General features: G+C 43.9%; 1 protein-coding gene across 1 annotated transcript in view; it reads left to right on the top strand.

Moving 5' to 3' along the window:
• ADAMTS12 (ADAM metallopeptidase with thrombospondin type 1 motif 12) overlaps positions 1-18,411 on the top strand; it is a 369,301-nt gene that overhangs the window by 331,536 nt on the left and 19,354 nt on the right. The window contains exons 21-22 of the mRNA XM_075540912.1: positions 5,654-5,830; positions 12,386-12,529. Coding sequence (XP_075397027.1) covers positions 5,654-5,830; positions 12,386-12,529 — 321 coding nt within the window. The remainder of the gene's footprint in view (positions 1-5,653; positions 5,831-12,385; positions 12,530-18,411) is intronic.

Below are 18,411 nucleotides of genomic sequence, written 5' to 3'. Positions count from 1 at the left end.
TGACACCCTTAAGTGTTTTACATTAAGAGACACCTGAGAAGACATGGCTAGTGGAATGGAGATTGAATAGGAGCCTTTAGGATGACAGAATGGGTGATCCCAAGACCACTCTAGTTGAGGACTGAAGTTCAGACCACCAAGTCCGCCATGGTGGTCCCTGCCTAACTCTCATGTCTATCCCTACCCTTTATTCTAGCTGATCTACGTGCTCTGCCCAAGCCAGCTTCACTGTGCAGCGCTGAGCCTCTGTGCATGCCCTTCTGTTCACTCCAGATAGACTTGATTGCGTATACTCACCTATGAGACTTCTTCCCCACTAGGTTTTAAGCCCCTAAAGATAGAAATACAGAACCTAGAACTTAGAAAACCCTTTATAACTGGGGTGAAGGAAGCTAAAGAGAGGTAGGATTTATTTGGGATTGCATTTAGAATTTTGGGAGTGAAGTATTTGATGTTAAGGGTTTCAGGAATCTAGTTAGTCTAAGGAAGAGACAAGAAATGAATTCTTTCTGTAACCTGGATATTGTTTGTAGCTCCAAGAACAAGAAAATATTCTGAACTCAAGACAGAATACAAGCCCAATGATCCCAGGCCCTTAAAAAAATCTATAATGTTGAGCTAGTTGAATGTTTCGTTTTAACACCTTGACCTAGCATGGTAAAGTCAAAAGATGGATCCAAGGACATCTAGCCACTTGGTCCCAGTGTCTTTCTTGAATGCCAATCGATTGACCTCATGATCCTTCGTGCATTCGGTGCATCTGATTGCTCTGTACAAGCCCTGCATGGAAGACTTAGCAGGTTAACTTTACAAATCAAAGCAAACCAGGAGGAGCTCATGTTATTACTGCCGGTGGCTCCTCTAAGCGTGGATAGTTTTCAATCTAACTCAGTTTTGTTTACAAATCACATCAGTTAAACAAACTGAAGCAGTAACTGGAAAACAATTAGCCCATTTCTTGCTCACTAGCTGGCTCCTGTCCCCAGTCTGTCCCCAGGCTCCAGCATGAACCTAAAGGACCCTGACCAGGCCCCTCAGAAAGTGAGTATGGTAACTGGTATCCCCCCACAAAGGCAAAACAGCAGCATCCAGAGTGAGAGGATTAGATATGCAGCCACATCCTGCTGGCTAATTTAATCAATGGTACTCTGGGAAATGCAATAGAAAAGTCAGAAATTTAGTGCATATCGTCCCCCTACTGACATCCGCATGTTAATGAGTTTCATTTCCCATTGGATGCAAGTGTGTTATTTGACGAAAGGGTAATGCTGATAATGAAAATTGAATTTAGGAACAGCAAATCATACCCACAACTGGGAGAATAAGAAGCTAAGACCCTCATCTATATGAATGTTGTGTAAATAGGAGTCCTCTTGTTGTAAACATGTGCTATTGCCCTGAAATCTGTTTCATGAGACAGATGACTGTCTTGTATGGAAAGTCTTAGCAGGCTCTGCATGGTCTGTGGATAATTTTTAATTGGCGGTTACTTTTTCTCCTGTGCCGACTGCACAGCCGGAAAAACGAAGTTTGCAATCTGTTTTGGAGGCTTGGCTGGCAAGTGTTGCTTATTCATGAGAAGCTAAACACACTTGATTTGTAGAAGTATTGGAGCCAGTGTTCCCCTGGCAAGCAGGCCTCCTCTTTCTGTGAACGTCGGGCACCAGCAATTACCATTTAGTCCGTTCTGACCCGTGGTTACCCCAAGTGTTGGACAGTAGAACTGTTTTGTAGGGTTCTCGTGGTGGTGACCTTGTGCAAACAGATTTCCAGTCTTTTTTCAAAGACATCTCTGGAAAGACCAAATTGCCAACCTTTCAGTTAGTAGTTGCCTAATGCTTAACCCCTTACACCACCCAGGGACGCCTTGCAGTCAAGCAACCTGACGAGATCTAAGCAGCAGCAGAAGGGGGGATGCGGCATTCGGGGAGCTACTGCTAGCTCAATGTCTTGAGGAATTTTCATTCTCCAACCACATCTACATTGCCAACTTCGCCTTGGCCCGAAAGGAAGCTCGGTCTTCCACCACATTGAGAGCCGAATAAGCAAAACATACTCTACCTGGTGCTCACTCCTGGTGGTGCATCTTTCAGCGAACAATGCCAATAATATCATCATCCCTTTGGGATCCCTCCCATCTCCTCTTCTCTCTGAATTTACAAATTCATTTCACAGCGATGCACTGAGCATTTCTGTTGCCCTTGGCCGTGTGCTAGATGCTTGAGGTGAACACTGCAGGTAGGTTTCATCTTGATGGCAGTCACAGTGTGATAAGATCAGCCCAAAGAAATATAAGTGATTCTGCATTCCAAGTTCCTGTGATAGAAACAGAGGAGTTCAGATAAATAACAAGGTAGCCCATCCTCTTTAGCATGGGTATTTATTTGAGAAAGTTCTCTCTGAGGAGGCAAGCTGAGGCTTCAAGGAAAAACTCCAGACTCACTGCCATCGAGTGCATTTCGGACTCATCGCGGCATCACAGAACAGGGTAGAACAGCTCTTTACTGCAGTAGGAAGCCCCATCCCAAGGAACGGCTGGTGGTTTTGGACTGTAGACTTTGTGGGGCACAACTCAATGCATAACCCATATGCCATCAGGGTGCAGTGGCTAGTAATAGACAGGATGGAGAAGGGAACCTTCGAGACATAGGGACCATAAGGACATGTTAACCCAAGGAAAATCTCAGGAAGAATTGAGGAGTACAGGAAGCTGCTTCTCCCCTACAATGTCTGCCCTTGTGTTTCACTTGAGTATGGACAGCCACACACAGGTTTGGCCAGGACTAGCCAGAGGAGACCAGGATACAAAGTTGTTGTTGTTAGGTGTCTGTGAGTCACCTGAGACCCGTAGCGACCCTATGCACGACAGAATCAAACACTGCACATCCCTGTACCGCCCTCACAATTGTTCCTATGCTGAGTCCATTGATGTAGCCACTGTGTTGATCTTTTTTGCTGGCCCTCCACTTTACCAAACATGATGTCCTTCTCCAGGGATTGGACTCTCCTGAGTACATGCCCAAAGTATGTCAGACAGGTTTTTGCCATCCTTGTCTCCAAAGAGCACTCTGGCCTTATTTCTTCCAATACAGATCAGTTTGTCCTTTCAGCAGTCCATGGTATTTTCAATAATCTTCTCCAGCACCACAATCCAAATGCATCGATTCTTTTACGGTCATCTTTATTCAATGCGCAACTTCCACACACATATGTTACAACAGAGAATACCATCACTTGGGTCAGGAGCCCCTGAGTCCTCAACATAACACCCTTGCTCTTCAATACTCAAAAGAGGTCTCGTGCAGCAGATTTCCCTAATGCAACTCATCTTTTTGGCTCGTTGTCTGCTGCTTTCATGAGCTTGTAACTCCTCATAAGACAAAATCCTTGGCAACTTCAATCTTCCCTCCATTTATCATGATGTTAACTATTGGTCCAGTTGTGAGGATTCTGGTCTTCTTTATATTGAGTTATAATCCATACAAGGATTGTTACAATCTTGATTGTAACAAAGTAGAAACAAAAAAATCTAACCAGGCTAGAACCCAAGCTCAAGTTCCAAGTCAAGTCATAGCCAAGTGTGAGGGCAGGACTGCCGCTAAAATCTAAAATATCAGAGTATGAACAAGAAGCAACCTTAGCAAATAGCAATACTACCACTGCTGGTTGTCAGCAACCTGGATCAGCAACATTCATCTTTATCTGAAGGAATCTAGTCGGCTGCTGGCAGAGGCAAAGCAGTGACCCTACCTGTTCTGCCTACTGGTTTACCCTCTAGGTCTGGGGATGTGGGAAGGAGAGTTAGTGTAGCAGTTTAATTGTATTCCATGGGCATATGGAGAAATTGAATGATAGCAATATAGGACAGATGGTCCTGGGCATGATGACAGGGTTTACTCCCTCTTCATGTCAAATCATTGACATTGCACATTAGTAAAATTTTACTTAATATCATCCAACAGTGGTAGCAGGAGTACATTGCCAAAAGGTCAGGTCGGGTTCAGAAGAGGACATGGAACAAAGGTTATCATTGCTGATGTCAGATGGATCTTGACTCAAAGCAGAGAATGCCAGAAAGATGTTGACTTGTGTTTCATTAATTATGCAAAGATATTTGACTGTATGGACCATCATAAACTGGGGATAATCTTGAGAATAATGAGAATTTCAGAACACTTCATTGTGTAATGGATCGAGGCAGTTGTGGGAATTTGTGTAATGGATCAAGAGGCAGTTGTGGGAACAGAACAAGGGGATCCTGCACGGTTTAAAATCAGGAACGGTGGGTGTCAGGGTTGTATGCTCTCACACTGTTCCATCCGTATGCTGAGTAACTCACTAAAGAAGCTGAATTCCATGAGGAAGACTGTGGTATCAGGATTAGAGGAAAGCTTATTAACAACCCGATATATGCAGATGACGCAACTTTGTTTTCTGAAAGTGAGGAAGAATTGAAACTCATATTGATGAAGATCAAGGATTGTAGCCTTCAGTACAGATTACAAATCAATGTAAGGAAGACACAGAGCCACCCTGATGCAGCCCTGGGTGCTGGAGAAGCCTTTGCCACTGGATCCAGACTCTATCCCCTGGTCTGTGATCTTCCTGCATTCGGCATCATTGCATGCATTTCGTGAGCCTGAAGAGGACTTTATAGATTGGTATCAGACATATGGGCTAGTACCAGACTTATGGACTTGATCTGGTTTGGGCTGGGATATTTTCTCAATTTTCAATTCCTCTTGTATATAAATCTCTTCCTTATACACATATGTGTGTCCATGGATTCTCTAGTCTACCCAGACTAACACAACATGATAAACACAACTACTATTACTGGGTTGTACACATATAGAATGTTGAAAAGGCAAATGATTTGTTAACGGAGATTTAGCACCATCAAGCAATAGAACATTGACTGCTCTCTCATACACACACACAATGGCCCTCCCCCCCCCCCAACCTCTTCTATTCCATTTGCCTATTCAACTATCCTTTCACTCTTGTTAGGTTCCAGCAAGTCAGTTCTGACTCATAGTGACTCCATACACAGCAGAATGAAATACCACCAGTCCTGCGCCATCCTTACAATTGTTCTTATATTTGAGCCCATTGTTGCAGCCACTGTGTCGGTCCATCTTGCTCTCCCTGTATACTTTACCAGACAAAATGTCCTCCTTCAGGGACTGCTCTATTCCAACAGCATGTTCAAAGTACTCGCCATCCTTGGCTTGAAGAAGCAATCTGATTGTACTTCATCCGAGATGGATCTGTAGGCTCTGTTGGCTGTCCTGGTACTCTCAGTATTGCAGGATTTTGTATCTAACAGTGTTTGCCTCTGTTGCCGTTAGCTCTTGCAAATGTCTAATGTCTTCCCCTGCCTTCAACATTTTTCCTAACCTCCCCATCCTTCTAGCATTAGCCTTTATACACATGTTCTGCCACCAAGACTCTTGTATAGGGGGACTGATTGACTCCCTCTCTGTTACTCCCGAGGGCAAGCAGAGCTCACTTACGTGACCCTGAACTCCTGTGAGGCTTTGTGATGGTGCCACCCTTTCCCCTTCCCACCCATCACATCCTGTGAATCAAGGGATTGAAGGGGTGAATGCCAAGGACTCAGGAATCCTCTTTGCTTTTGCTCTCCATACAGTGCTCCAGAAATTGCAGCGGAGGCTTCAAGATCCGAGAGATTCAATGTGTGGATAGTCGAGACCATCAGAGCCTGCGGCCATTTCACTGCCAGTTCCTGGCTGGACTTCCTCCCCCGCTGAGCATGAGCTGCCACGTGGAGCCTTGCAAAGAGTGGCGGGTAGAGCCCTGGAGCCAGGTAGGAACCCTAGGAAGGGAGAAATACCGTCCACACTCTCGGCACAAACGTGAATCGCTGTGTCACCACCGGAATCCAGAAGCCAGGGGAGCCACTCCTGCATCATGCCAATGGCCAAACTCCATTCATTGACCCAACACGCTAGGGGAATGGCTGACTAGGTCAGAACAACTTCAAGACCCGAAGCCATTCTGTTGAGAAGACAATGCTGTGTGGTTTCCATCATGCCACGGCATATTGTATTGCGACCTAACTTCTCAATAAGGAACCTTGCTGGCACAAAGGTTAAGCATTTGAGTGCTAATCAGACCCACCCAGCTGATCCACAAGAGAAAAGATATAAAACAAATAATACAGAGAGAGAGAGAGAGGAAAGATCTAACAATCTGCTTCTTTAAAGATATTAGTCAAAATAACTTTATGGGGTAGTTCAGAAATGTCACATGGATACCATGAGTCAACATGGACTCAGTGGTAGCCAACAACAGTCTCCCAGTGACTATATTGAGAAGTCGGGGTCCCTGCATATGAAAAGAACTCTACCGAGTAACTGGAGCCTGAACCTCTTTGGTGAGAGCCATTTAAGACCGAGCCTCCCTGGTCTCTCCAAGGTTCCCACGGTCAGGCTTGGGATATGTTGTTGTTGTTTTTAGAGACCATTCAGTTGATTCCAACTCATAGCGACCCTGTGTACATAAAATAAAACAAAACACTCCCTGGTTCTGGGCCATCCTCACAGTTGTTGTAATGTCTGAGCCCATTGTTCCAGCCAGCATTGCATCAATCTGTCTTGTCGATGGTCTTCCCTTTAGCTGCCCCTCTACTTTACTAAGCATGATGTCCTGCTCCGATGACAAGGATCTACATGCGACCTCCTCCCTGGGGGATGGACAACAGAAAAGGGGGTGAATGGAGACGTCGGACAGAGCAAGATATGACAAAATAATAATTTATAAATTATCAAGGGCTCATGAGGGAGGGGGAAGTGGGGAGGGAGGGGGGGGGAAGAGGACCTGATGCAAAGGGCTTAAGTGGATAGCAAATGCTTTGAAAATGATGAGGGCAAAGAATGTACAGATGTGCTTTACCCAATTGATGTATGTATGGATTGTGATAAGAGTTGTATGAGTCCCTAATGTTTAAAAAGAAAAAAGAAACCCAACGCATATGAAGCAAAGTCTTGTAACCATTGCCACTAAGGAGTATCCTGGCTGCACTTTTTCCAAGACAGATTTGTTTGCTGTGGATGTGGTCAGATTCCTTTCTCACATATCCAGTTTTATAATTCAGAGCGCTGCCTCCCGGTTAAATACTCAGGTTATTGCTTGCAGAAAATAAAAACAAGTAGTACATGTGTGTGCACATGTGCATCAATGTATATTCTCTTTTGTAAGGGCTCAGATTCTGCAGAGGATTTTTCTACTTTGTCCCATGGAAACAGGATCATTATTCTTTGGTGAAGTATGTTGATCACATTTTCCAATTAAAAATGCTTTTCAATGTCTCATTAGCTAAGATGTTTCCAATTACATAAGCACGTGGTCGAAATGAGGCAAAGGGAAAGAACTCTGCATGTTTTGAGTGTGTCTATGGGCAAAACACTTTACCTTTCAAGTCTTGAGGACAAGTCGAATGTATTCCATTATATAGGGGAAGAAATCGAGATTCAGGGAGGTTCAGAAACTCATCTGAAGTCATAGATTTAGAAAACACATGTGGGACCTTCATTCACACATAGCGTGAACTGTCATGCTTGTGCTCTTTTCACTGAGGAGAAAGGGGGAAGAAACCAAGAGGCATTTCTTGGGTACCTACTATATCCCAGAACAAAGAAGACAGAATGCCTCAGCTATAGAGATGTACAGTTAGCGCTGAAGCCTATGGAAAGTAAACAGCCTTTAGTTACTTACTTCCTACTCAGCGAAGGACCAATATGTATTTCTGTGGGCCCGTGGACAACTGCTTGGTAGAGGAAGCCGCCACGGCTTCTTGTTCCTTCTCCTTCTTTTACCTGACCTTGGAGAATCATGAGGTGCCTGCTACTCCCATGCTCTGGCCCCAAGCCTCCACACTTGCTGTGGATGTTGCCTCTGGCCCACACCTGACTCCAGAACCAGAAGTTACAGAGGATCTTCAATAGTCTTGGTAGAGCAATGACTTCTGTAATTCATCAAAGGCGAGCATCCAGACATTCCTTCTGGCTATGGAAAAGGAGGGGCCTGCCTTGTGCTTTCCTAGTGGTCTCTGGATGCCTGTTCCCTCTCACTGGGCCTATTCCCTGTGGGCCCCCCAGCACCCTTCTGAAATGTACTGTGCTGGGCTCGCCAAAGCTGAGGACGTGTTCTCTGGTTGCTGATAGGAGCAGGAGCTCGTCCAAGTCATAACATTTGAAAATATGTCTAAGGAAGCAGGGGAGATGGAAAAGTCAAATATCACCTGCATTCCCCCGGAGTTGCTGCAGGGTTGACCACCTGTGGGTGCTTCTCCCAACGCAGCAAGATGCCGATCTTTCTGTGCCTACCACCTCATGGCCCGTCATCTGGGAATGTTCTGGCTCTCTGAGGTGAAGGACATGCAGCCCAATGGGCTTGCCTAGCAGTATAGTTAAGCTCTGAGAATAGGTGACTTTACACCAGAGGTTACGGAGCCCAGGTGACGCAATGGTTACACATTTGTCTGCAAACCTCACGGTCAGCACGTAGGAACCGCCAGCATCTCCTTGGGAGAAAGGCAAGGCTTCCTACTCCCACACAAAGTTGCAATACCAAAAACTCGCCACGGCACTTCTACTCTGTCCTACAACATCATTCATGCAGAACCTGTATGTGGATGAAGAGGCATTTATGGGAACAGAACAAGGGAATGCAGCACAGTTTAAGATCAGGAAAGGTGTGCACGGGACTGAATCCTCTTACCATAAATATTCATTCTGTGTGCTGAGAAAATAATCAGAGAAGTGGATTATGTGAAGAAAGATGCCGCATTGGGTTGGAGGAATCAGGTGATGACAATGAACGAGAGTGACACTAGAGGCTCTCAGACCTTGGCATACGTCAGAATCGTGGGGAGGGCTTGACCACACACAGGTGGCAGGGCACCATCGCCAGTGCCCAATTCAGAGATAAGGGGCAGAACCTGACAGTTTCTATTTCCAGCAGTTGTGCATGAGATGCTGAGTCTACTAGTCTGGGACTGTACTTTGAGAATCACTGATCTATACCTCTTTTTCATCACCTTGTCCTGTACATGACTTGGCCAGGTGGTCCTGAATGTATATACAGGCAGCTCAGTTTTCCACAAGGATTAAATGATGAGATTCTTTTCTTCCTCAAATAGAGTTGAAAATAGACTAAATACATGGGAGGGCGGGGGGGATTCCATATTGACTCTTTAAGTTGGAATATTGGGAAAGTGATTGGTTAGTTCTATTACTGGGAAGAAAGTGTTAACTGTCTATGACATCCCTGTTACCATGGTACCCCACAGACACATAGTGCATGATATGGTAGGCATGATGCTGGCCATGATCATTGCTTTCTTGGTGGTGCTACCATGCAATAACTCTACTTAAAAAATGGATTCTTGGTGAATTATTTAATATTGCCTTAAAAATCCTTATAAAAGTGAAATAATGTACTTCATAAAGTTAGCCTAGTAAGCAAAAGCCTGACATAATTTTGGAAATACATCCCATTCAAGAACACAACTTGTTAGCTCAAATGTAGTTGACAAACATTTTCGTCATTGAATCAACCCAAATCCATCAGCTTCACAATATCTAGAAGAGACAACTTTCTAAAATTGGGTGTGTGGGACCACCACTTGTCTGTCACTTGTTTGTACTGTGGTGACTTTGTAATGCTGTGGTTCTGGAAGAATCATGCAAAAGTTCACTCAAAAGACATGAAAGAAAGAAAATATCAAAGTGAATGTCAGAAGAGACTCTGAAATTTGCTTTTAATCATAGAGTAGCTAAAGCAAATGGAAGAAAGGGTGAAGTCAGAGAGTTGAACGGAAACCTTCAAAGATCAGCTTGAGAAGACTGAACTACTATAATGAAATGTGCAAAGACCCAGAGTTAGAAAGCCAAAAAGGAAGATGTGCTCAGGAGATCTTAGACTGAAAGAAATCAAGAAAAAATTCAAGCCTTGAAATGAAATATTAAAAGATTTTATGTATAAAATATTGAATAATTTAGGAAATATCCAAATAAGATGGAAAGAACCCACAGTCACTGTAAAAAACAACTAGTTGACATTCCACCATTTCAGGGGGTAGCACATGAGCAAGAACTAAGGGTACTGAAGAAAGAAGTTCAAGCCGTATTCAAAGCACTAGCCAAAAACAAGGGTCCAGGAATTGATGGCCAGGAATTCAACCAATTGAAATGTTTCAAGAAGCTGATGAACACTAGGTGAGTGTGCTCACTCATCAATGCCAGGAAATATGCAAGTCAGCTACTTGGCCAACTGACCGGATAAGATCCAAATTTGTAAACATTACTGGGGTGGGGGAAAGTGAGCCAGCAGAATGCTCAAACTTACAGAACAACACCATTAATATCACATGTAAATAAAATTTTGCTGAAGATCATCCAACAATAGTGGCAGCAGTACATTGATAGGGAGCTGCTAGAGGTTCAAGCCAGTTTCAGAAGAAGACATGGAACAAGGCATATCATTGCTGCTGTGAGATAGAGCTTGCCTGAAAGCAGAGGATACCATAAAGGTGTTTCTTGTGTTTTATTCACTAAAACACCAAGGCATTCACGAATGCCTTGGCATTCAACTTAGTAGATCATAAAAAAAATCAAAACTATGGATAGCCTTGAGAAGAATGGGAATTCTGGAACACTTCATCGAGCTCATGCAGAACCTCAATATATGGACGAAGAGGCATTTATGGGAATAGAACAAGGGGAGTCTGCGTCATTTCATATCAGGAAAGTGTGCATCAGGGCTGAAACCTCTCTCCATAAATATTCATTCTGTATGCTGACAAAATAATCAGAGAAGCGGATTATGTGAAGAAAAATGACGCATCAGGTTGGAGGAAGTTGCATTAGCAATATTTGATATGAAGATGACACAGCTTGCTTGCTGAAAGTGGGAAGAACTTGAAGCACTTGATGAAGACCAAGGCGTGCAATCTCCGGTGTGGTATTAACTCAACACATAAAGGAAACAAAATTCCGCACAGCTGGACCAGTAGGTCGCATCGTGACCTACGGAGAAAAGATGGGTGTTGTCAAGGGTTTTGCGTCACTTGGATTCACAATCAGTGCGCATGGAGGCAGCAGTCAAGATCGTAGGACATATTGCATTGGATTAATCTGCTGCATGAGATTTATGGAGAGCACTGAAAAACAAGAAGGTTACTTTGAGGACTAGGGTGTCCCTGACCTAAACCATGATACTTTCAATCGCCTCATATGGCATTCAGCAGTTGGACATGGAATAAGGAAGACTGAAGAAGAAGCGATGCATCTAAATTACCGTGCTGGTAAAGAATCTTGAAAGAACCATGGATTGTCAAAAGAGCAAACAAAGCTGTCTTGGAAGAAGTACAGCCAGGATGCTCCTTAGATGCAAGGATGGCGAGACTTCTCACGCACTTTGGACATGTTGTCAAGAGAGACCAGTCCCTGGAGAAGGACAGCATCGTTGGTAAAGTAGAGGCCATCAGAAAAGAGGAAGACTCTTGACAAGAGGGATCGGCACAGTGGTAGCAGCGATGGGCACAGCCCTAAGAACAATGTGGGGATGGCGCAGGACCAGGCAGTGTTTTCTTCCGTGGTACTTGAGGCCGCTGTGAGCTGGAACAGGCTTGATGAGACCTAACAACAACAACATGTAGTGGGAAGGCTTTCAGAGCTAATTGCAATGTTTACAAATCCAAATTTTGTTTTCTAGTCATATGTGTCAGAAAATCAAACTCAGATAATAGTATGTTCATCCAGAATGACCAAACATCTAGAGTTCTAAGCAAAATTCCTTCCTTGTGATGTATTTCCATTTGACATTGAAGTATTTGGCTTCTTCTGATTTTTGCCTCCTAGGGACTAGGAATTGGACTGCTAGTCACAAGGTCATCTGTTCAAAGCCATCAGCCACTGCATGGGGCAAAGAAGACACTGTTCTCCTAAAGATTCAGTCTCTGGAACCCCATTATGGTTGCTGTGCGCTATAACCATTGGGAGGACAGTGCAGGACGGTGCAGATTCCATTCTGTTGTACGCAGGGTCGCTATGAGTCAGAAGCAACTTAATGGCACACAACAACAACATAAATCTAAATTAACTTGATTGCGACAGGTTTGATTATTTTCGTTTGGTTTCTTTTAGTGTGCCTTCTTTCCCTAGACATTTCTTTTATCAACCTCCCTCATTCCCTTTTTACCACTGTTGCTTAACATGAGTTATCATTGTAAGGATCCTGCCAGGATAGTAGAGAACTGATATTCCTGATAACACTGCACCCAGCAAATAGGATGGGAGTTCTCCCTTATCAGCGACGTCATCACCACCTTGTCTGTCTGTTCTCTGTCCTATGCCAGTGCTCCAGGTCCTGTGGAGGCGGAGTTCAGCAGAGAGGAGTATCTTGTCCAGGGGACTTCTGTGACTGGACAGAGAGGCCCCTGCCCTTTGCTCCCTGCAACAAGCAACCATGCTGTCACTGGGCCACTGGGAGCTGGAATCTGGTAAGATTTTGCTACAATCCTTCGCATATTACCACTGCCTTTTTTTAAAAAAAAGAACCTTTTTATTCTTTTGATGTCGACAGTAATATATGAGGGCATCCTCATCCCCATCCCCCCCAAAAAAATAAAAACAGAAAAAACTCCTCTCAATCTTTCATAGTTGAGTTACTTAGTTTATTGTTTCAACCTAGCCGATAAACACATGTGGGGTTAATTGAAAGGCGGAGAGATAAATGACTCAGTGATCCTCACCTTTCTAGTTCTTGGGTCTCTTGCTTTCTGATGGTAGGGCCAGGGTGCAGCTGCCTTAGCCAGTTCCATGCTTTAGCTGGCAAGGCTCTCTTCCTGCAAGACATCCCTGAGGAGAAGCCACATGGACCTACCCCAGTGCAGCCCTGGGTGCTGGAGCAGCCGTGTGGAGACCCCTGCCAGTGCTGAGATGCTTACACATTCACTGACTCAGATTTCCTCCTGCAGTCAGCATCATTGCATCTATTTTGTGAGATGGAGGAGGACTTTGTGGATTGGTGTTGGACATAATGGGTTAATCGATTAATATTGGACTTGTGGGCTTGGGCAGCACTGGGTAAAGACGTTTTCATGATGCACACTTAACTTATATAAAACTCTCTCTTGTACATGAGTTTCTGTGGATTTGTTTCTCTAAAGTACCCAGACTAACACACTAATACTCGTTTCCCACTAGGTGAGCATCAAGCAGCTCACTCTGAGTTAGTGCACACAGTGGTGTGTCTGGTCACTGAATTTATTTCATAAAAGCAGTTTCATGCAAACCTCATTTTTTGTGATGGCCCATTTAAGAGAACAGCATGTAGCTGTAAAATTTTGTTTTCTGCTCTGGAAAATTGCCGCAAAAACTGTTGTTATGTTGAGCACAGCTTGCAAGGAGAGCACTATGGAAAAAACTTACATCTACGAGTAGTTTTTGCATTTCAAAAAAGGTGAAATGTTGATTGATGACAAACCTCATTCTGGACATTGGTCAAATTTCCCAACGAATGAAAATGTTGACAAAATTCATATACTTGTGCTCAAAGACTGACAATGGACCACTGGAAATATGGGGAAGTTATCTGGACTCTCTTGGAGCTTGGTTCTGCAAATTTTAAGGGAAGTGTGGCAGTTTCATAATCTGTCAACTTGAGGAAGGGGTGGAGTCTAGCCTGCCAATCAAATCATAGCTTGATGACCTCATTTGGAGCACAAAAGACATAAACAGCTCACTGGAGGCCAGACACATACTCTCTGCTTCATCTTCCTGCTGAAAAGACACATGGAGCTGTGCTGATGGAGCGAGAGCCCTGGAACTGGAAGAGCCATGTGGAGACCCACACCAGCACAGAGTTGCTTCCACCGCAGCCTCTCGATCCACAAGACTTTCCACCCACTGGCCTGTGATCTTCCTGCATTTGGCATCATTGTGTGTTGCATGAGTCTGAAGAAGAATTTACAGACTGGAATTGGACATATGGGCTAATATCAGAATTATGGACTTGATCTGGACTACACTGGGATGTTTTCTTAGTACAAAATTACTCTTAGATATATAAAGTTCTCTATTACACATATATGTGTGTCTCCCTGGATTTGTTTATCCTCTACCCAGAATGAAACAGGAAGATTTGGGAATGAGAAGAGTTGCTATGAAATATGTGCCTCGGGTTCTGATTGGCCAGAAAAAAGAGTGTCAAGTGGAAACACACTGTGGTTTGAAAGAACAGCTCCAGAGTGACCTGGACTTTTTTCCCAAGGTCATTACTGGTGATGAGACATAGTGCTTTTTTTATGAATCCAAATGCAAACATCAGTCAAGCCAGTGGAAGACACTATCATCACCTTGCCCCCAAAAAGCTCATCAAGTGATACCAAAGATCAACACAATACAACAGTGGTTCTCAACCTTCCTAATGAACGATCCTCATGTTGTGGTGACCCCCAGCCATAATATTGTTTTTGTTGCTACTTCATCACTGTAATCTCTGTGAAAGGGTAGTTCGACCCCCAAGGGGGTCGCAACCCACAGGTTGAGAACCGCTGTGACAGAGGGATTTGGAGTTCAACCCACCAGGTCAGATTGTTAATCAAGCTTTCTACTTAGAGGCCTGATTTGTGGCAGACAGGAGACCGATTTTGCCACCGTGACAAAGCACCTGTTCATGCAGTCATCTCAGTGCCCAGTTTTTAGCAAAAAAAACAGCTTGCCTCTCTTGCCCCATGCATCTTACTCACCGGACCTCACTCGGTGGGACGTCTTTTTATTTCTGAGACTGAAGAGGGACTTGAAAGGACAGTGATTTGACTACGTAGAAGAAGTGAAGCAGAAAAGGAGGAGGTGCTGTCAGCCATCCAAACAGATGAGTTTGAAAAATGTTTCCAAGAATGGGATTGTAGACTTGATAAGTGTATTAAGCATAATGAGTACTTTGATGATGATAAGGTTGTTTGGTTAAAAATAATAATAATAAATACATAGTTTTGAAAAAAATCTGGGTTTTGGAGGGTATCCCTCAAATATTCATTGTAAAATATCCAGAAAATACAGAAAAGCTCCCCTAACATACTCTGTAACTCTTCAACTATAAAGCTATCCTGAAGTCTTAAAACTCAACCAGCAGTTTATCGAAGTTAGTCACCCATGCTGGTTTTGAGCAGCTTGCTCTGTCAAGATTTCTCTGCGTGGGATCACATTGACTGTAGCAACTAGAAAGGTTAGAGGGAAACCCTTGGCAGGGATGGAGGGAGCAGGGAGTTTGGTTTAATACAGAGTGATGGGGAGCAAGACTCAGGAAAGGAAGTGAGGGATGCTCGCAAAGCTCACAGAGCATAGTTCGTGTCCTGAATTTTACGTGGCAAACTGGGTAGGAGTCTCAGAAACCCGCCGGGGCAGCTCTGCCGTGCCCTGCGGAGTCGCTGCGAGTCAGGAACAACTTGACAACACTGAGTTTAGTTTCGAGGAGGCTTCAAAACATTTTCATGGAAAATTCCTTTATTGTTTCTTTCCTTTTTTCTACCGACTCTTTGAAGCCCCTAGTGTATTCTCAGCAGCAACATGTAAAATAAATGACTTTAAATAAAAGCAAGTGTAGAAAAGAACAAAGTGACCATAACCATTTACAGCATAGAATACGCAGTGCCCAGTTTTGTGAACTGCCATTTCCACCTTCGTGTTGTCATTTCCTAGTTATACCCCTGGGCGCACGACCTCGCTTCTCCTTTTCCTTGTGTCTGTACATTTCTGCTATTCTTCTGCGGTCTAATTCTTCTAAAAGTTGATCCCTCTCTATGTGATGGTCAATGTTTACTGCCCTGAGTTCCAAAGAGGGAAGATCACAGACTTCCCAAAGAAAAAAGATCAAACACTAAACTGATCCCAGATGCCCCAAGACTAACAAAAGGCTGTGTTGTGTCTAAACTTACCTTAAATCCTCTGGTTTTTCCTGAGCAAACAGGGATTGCATACACCCTGAAGATTTAAACTTGTCCTGATTTCATGTCCCTCAGGTCTGTTGTCAACGAGATGGCCACTTTGCTTATCAGAGAGATGAACAAAATAATTAAATTATAAGTGAGGGGAAATTTATCATTCTCCTCAAGTTCATTAATTATATAGTGAACACTAAATCAGCAAGACAGAAAGCAAAGAAAATGCTGCCTTTTCTTCACTACTCTAACTTTCCTTTCCTTGGATTCCCTAGAAAATAGAGTTTTCAGGAAAAAGCAAACACAATATCAGGCAATACAGTTTCAAAGGAGCAGAGGTAATGGAAGAGAGGAAGGAGGCAGGGAAGGCAGGAAATCAAAGATGAAGTGCTGAATGACACTGACCCCTCCCCCCAGCTGACCATTGTGTAATATCAGACGCACCCATTGCTCCTTGTTGTGGGAAGGTCCTCTAAAAGTGGTATAGTCCTCTAAAAGCATGTCTGAGGGGGAAGATTTAACAGATGGCCATTGTCTCCCCTTCCCATTCCATAAGGAAGTACACGTTTCTTTGTTGTACATTCCTGAATAGGGTGGTTTCTAAACCTATTCTGAATTATTATCATTTCTGAGTTATAAGAGTGGATATAGATAGATAGATAGATAGATAGATAGATAGATAGATAGATAGATAGCTACTGAGGCACAAACAGGAAGCTCTGTTGGTATAGTAGTGAGCTGCAGACCACAAGGTCAGCGGTTTGACTCCACCAGCTGCTTCACAATAGAAAGATGAGGCTGTCAACTCCTGCAAATATTTCAAGTCTTGAACACCCAAAGGGCAATTCTGCTGTGTCCTGTAGAGTCGCTAGGAGTCAGAATTGACTCAATGGCGAGGAGGCACAAACACGCACAGGGGAACACGGATGCCATGTGAGAATCAACAAGGCACTAATGAATGCTCAGGGACTACCAACCAAACAGAATCAATACCAAACCAAGAAAGCCAAAATCAATGCCTTCATGTCAATGCTGACTCATTGCGAGGCTACTCAGGAGACTCTAATTTGGACTTGAGAAAAGAAAGGTAAGCCTCTGAGAAATAGAGCCGCCCACTGTATTTGTGTGGTCGTAGCCCTAGGAATCTAAAACCCGTGTCAACTGTGGATAGAGCCAAGCCAGCAGCCTCCTTCTCAGGAGATAGCTTCTTCTGGTTCCTGACCCATTGTGTAGCTAGTACAGAATGAAGATCAAGATGCATAGGGGTCATCTTGACAGAAAGAAACCTCAGTCACCCATTCTCAAGGTCATCTGTCAACTCCCAATGTGTTCTGTACAAGGATGAAACAGCTGTATACAACAGTGCATCACACGTAGGCAGGCAATCCTATCTTTCGACAAGAGTAGTCTTAACCCTGTAGTTTCGAAGGATACCATACTTCAAAGTCGTTTCCCTTCAGTAGTCTGAACCAGACTTTTGTATACCTAAAGTCTAATAGTAAATGTTTATTCACAATAAAATTCCATCAAGTATGTCCTGCTAATTTCCTTAACCATTACCCTTTTGCTAGAGTATCTATCTTTCTGCACCCCAAACTAGTTGTCTAATTAAAATTTCCTCCAAAATTAAAGGCATGAGTTATAGTAAACAGAATGTGAGGGTCTTACCTGGTGGTCTAGTTTTGTTGCCTAGGCTGTGTCTCAAACATGTAAGTGGTCCTGTGACTGATAGGAATAATGCACCATATGTATCAACCGTCCTGTGGGTAATGTGTTCATCTGTGAGGGAGTCAGACACACAAGATGTTTACAAAGTGAAAGGCTAGTGATAGGAAGCAAACAATAAGTGAAAACAACAGATCCCAAAGGGGAAATATTTATTCTTGAACACATTAGCCATGTCCATTTTCAATGGCCTCCTGTGCCTGGGAAATTTGGAGACGGAAGAAACATCAGTGGGTTTGAATTGTGATGCTGGAGAACACTGAAAGTAACGTGGCCTGCAACGACACAAACAAACAGCTCGGTCCTGAAAGAAGTACAGCCAGCGTACTCCTTATAGGCAAGAGCGCTGTGACTTCATCTTACATACTTTGGACTTATTGTCAGGAAAGACCAGTCCCTGGAGAAGGACCTCAGGCTTGGTACAGTAGAGGAGCAGCAGCGGAGAAGAAAGCCCTCAGTGAGATGCACGGACACCATAGCTACATAGACTCAAGCGTAGAAACAATTGGGAGAATGGTGCAGGGCCAGGGAGTGTCCATAGGGTCCCTGTGGGTCAGAACCGACTCGCTGGTACCTAACAACAACATTCTTACTTTATATCACTGGGCAAGCATCACATGGTTCAGATCAGATCCTGAGCTAGAGGCAATGCTGACTCTGGCCACCACCAGGCTCCTTAGGGGGCTTGATTGCCGCTAGAGGCCTCGGCTCTGCCA

Source organism: Tenrec ecaudatus, chromosome 2, assembly GCF_050624435.1.
Source record: "Tenrec ecaudatus isolate mTenEca1 chromosome 2, mTenEca1.hap1, whole genome shotgun sequence".
Taxonomy (NCBI): domain Eukaryota; kingdom Metazoa; phylum Chordata; class Mammalia; order Afrosoricida; family Tenrecidae; genus Tenrec; species Tenrec ecaudatus.
Note: the sequence above shows the minus strand (reverse complement) of the source record. Positions and strands in the feature narration are given on the sequence as shown.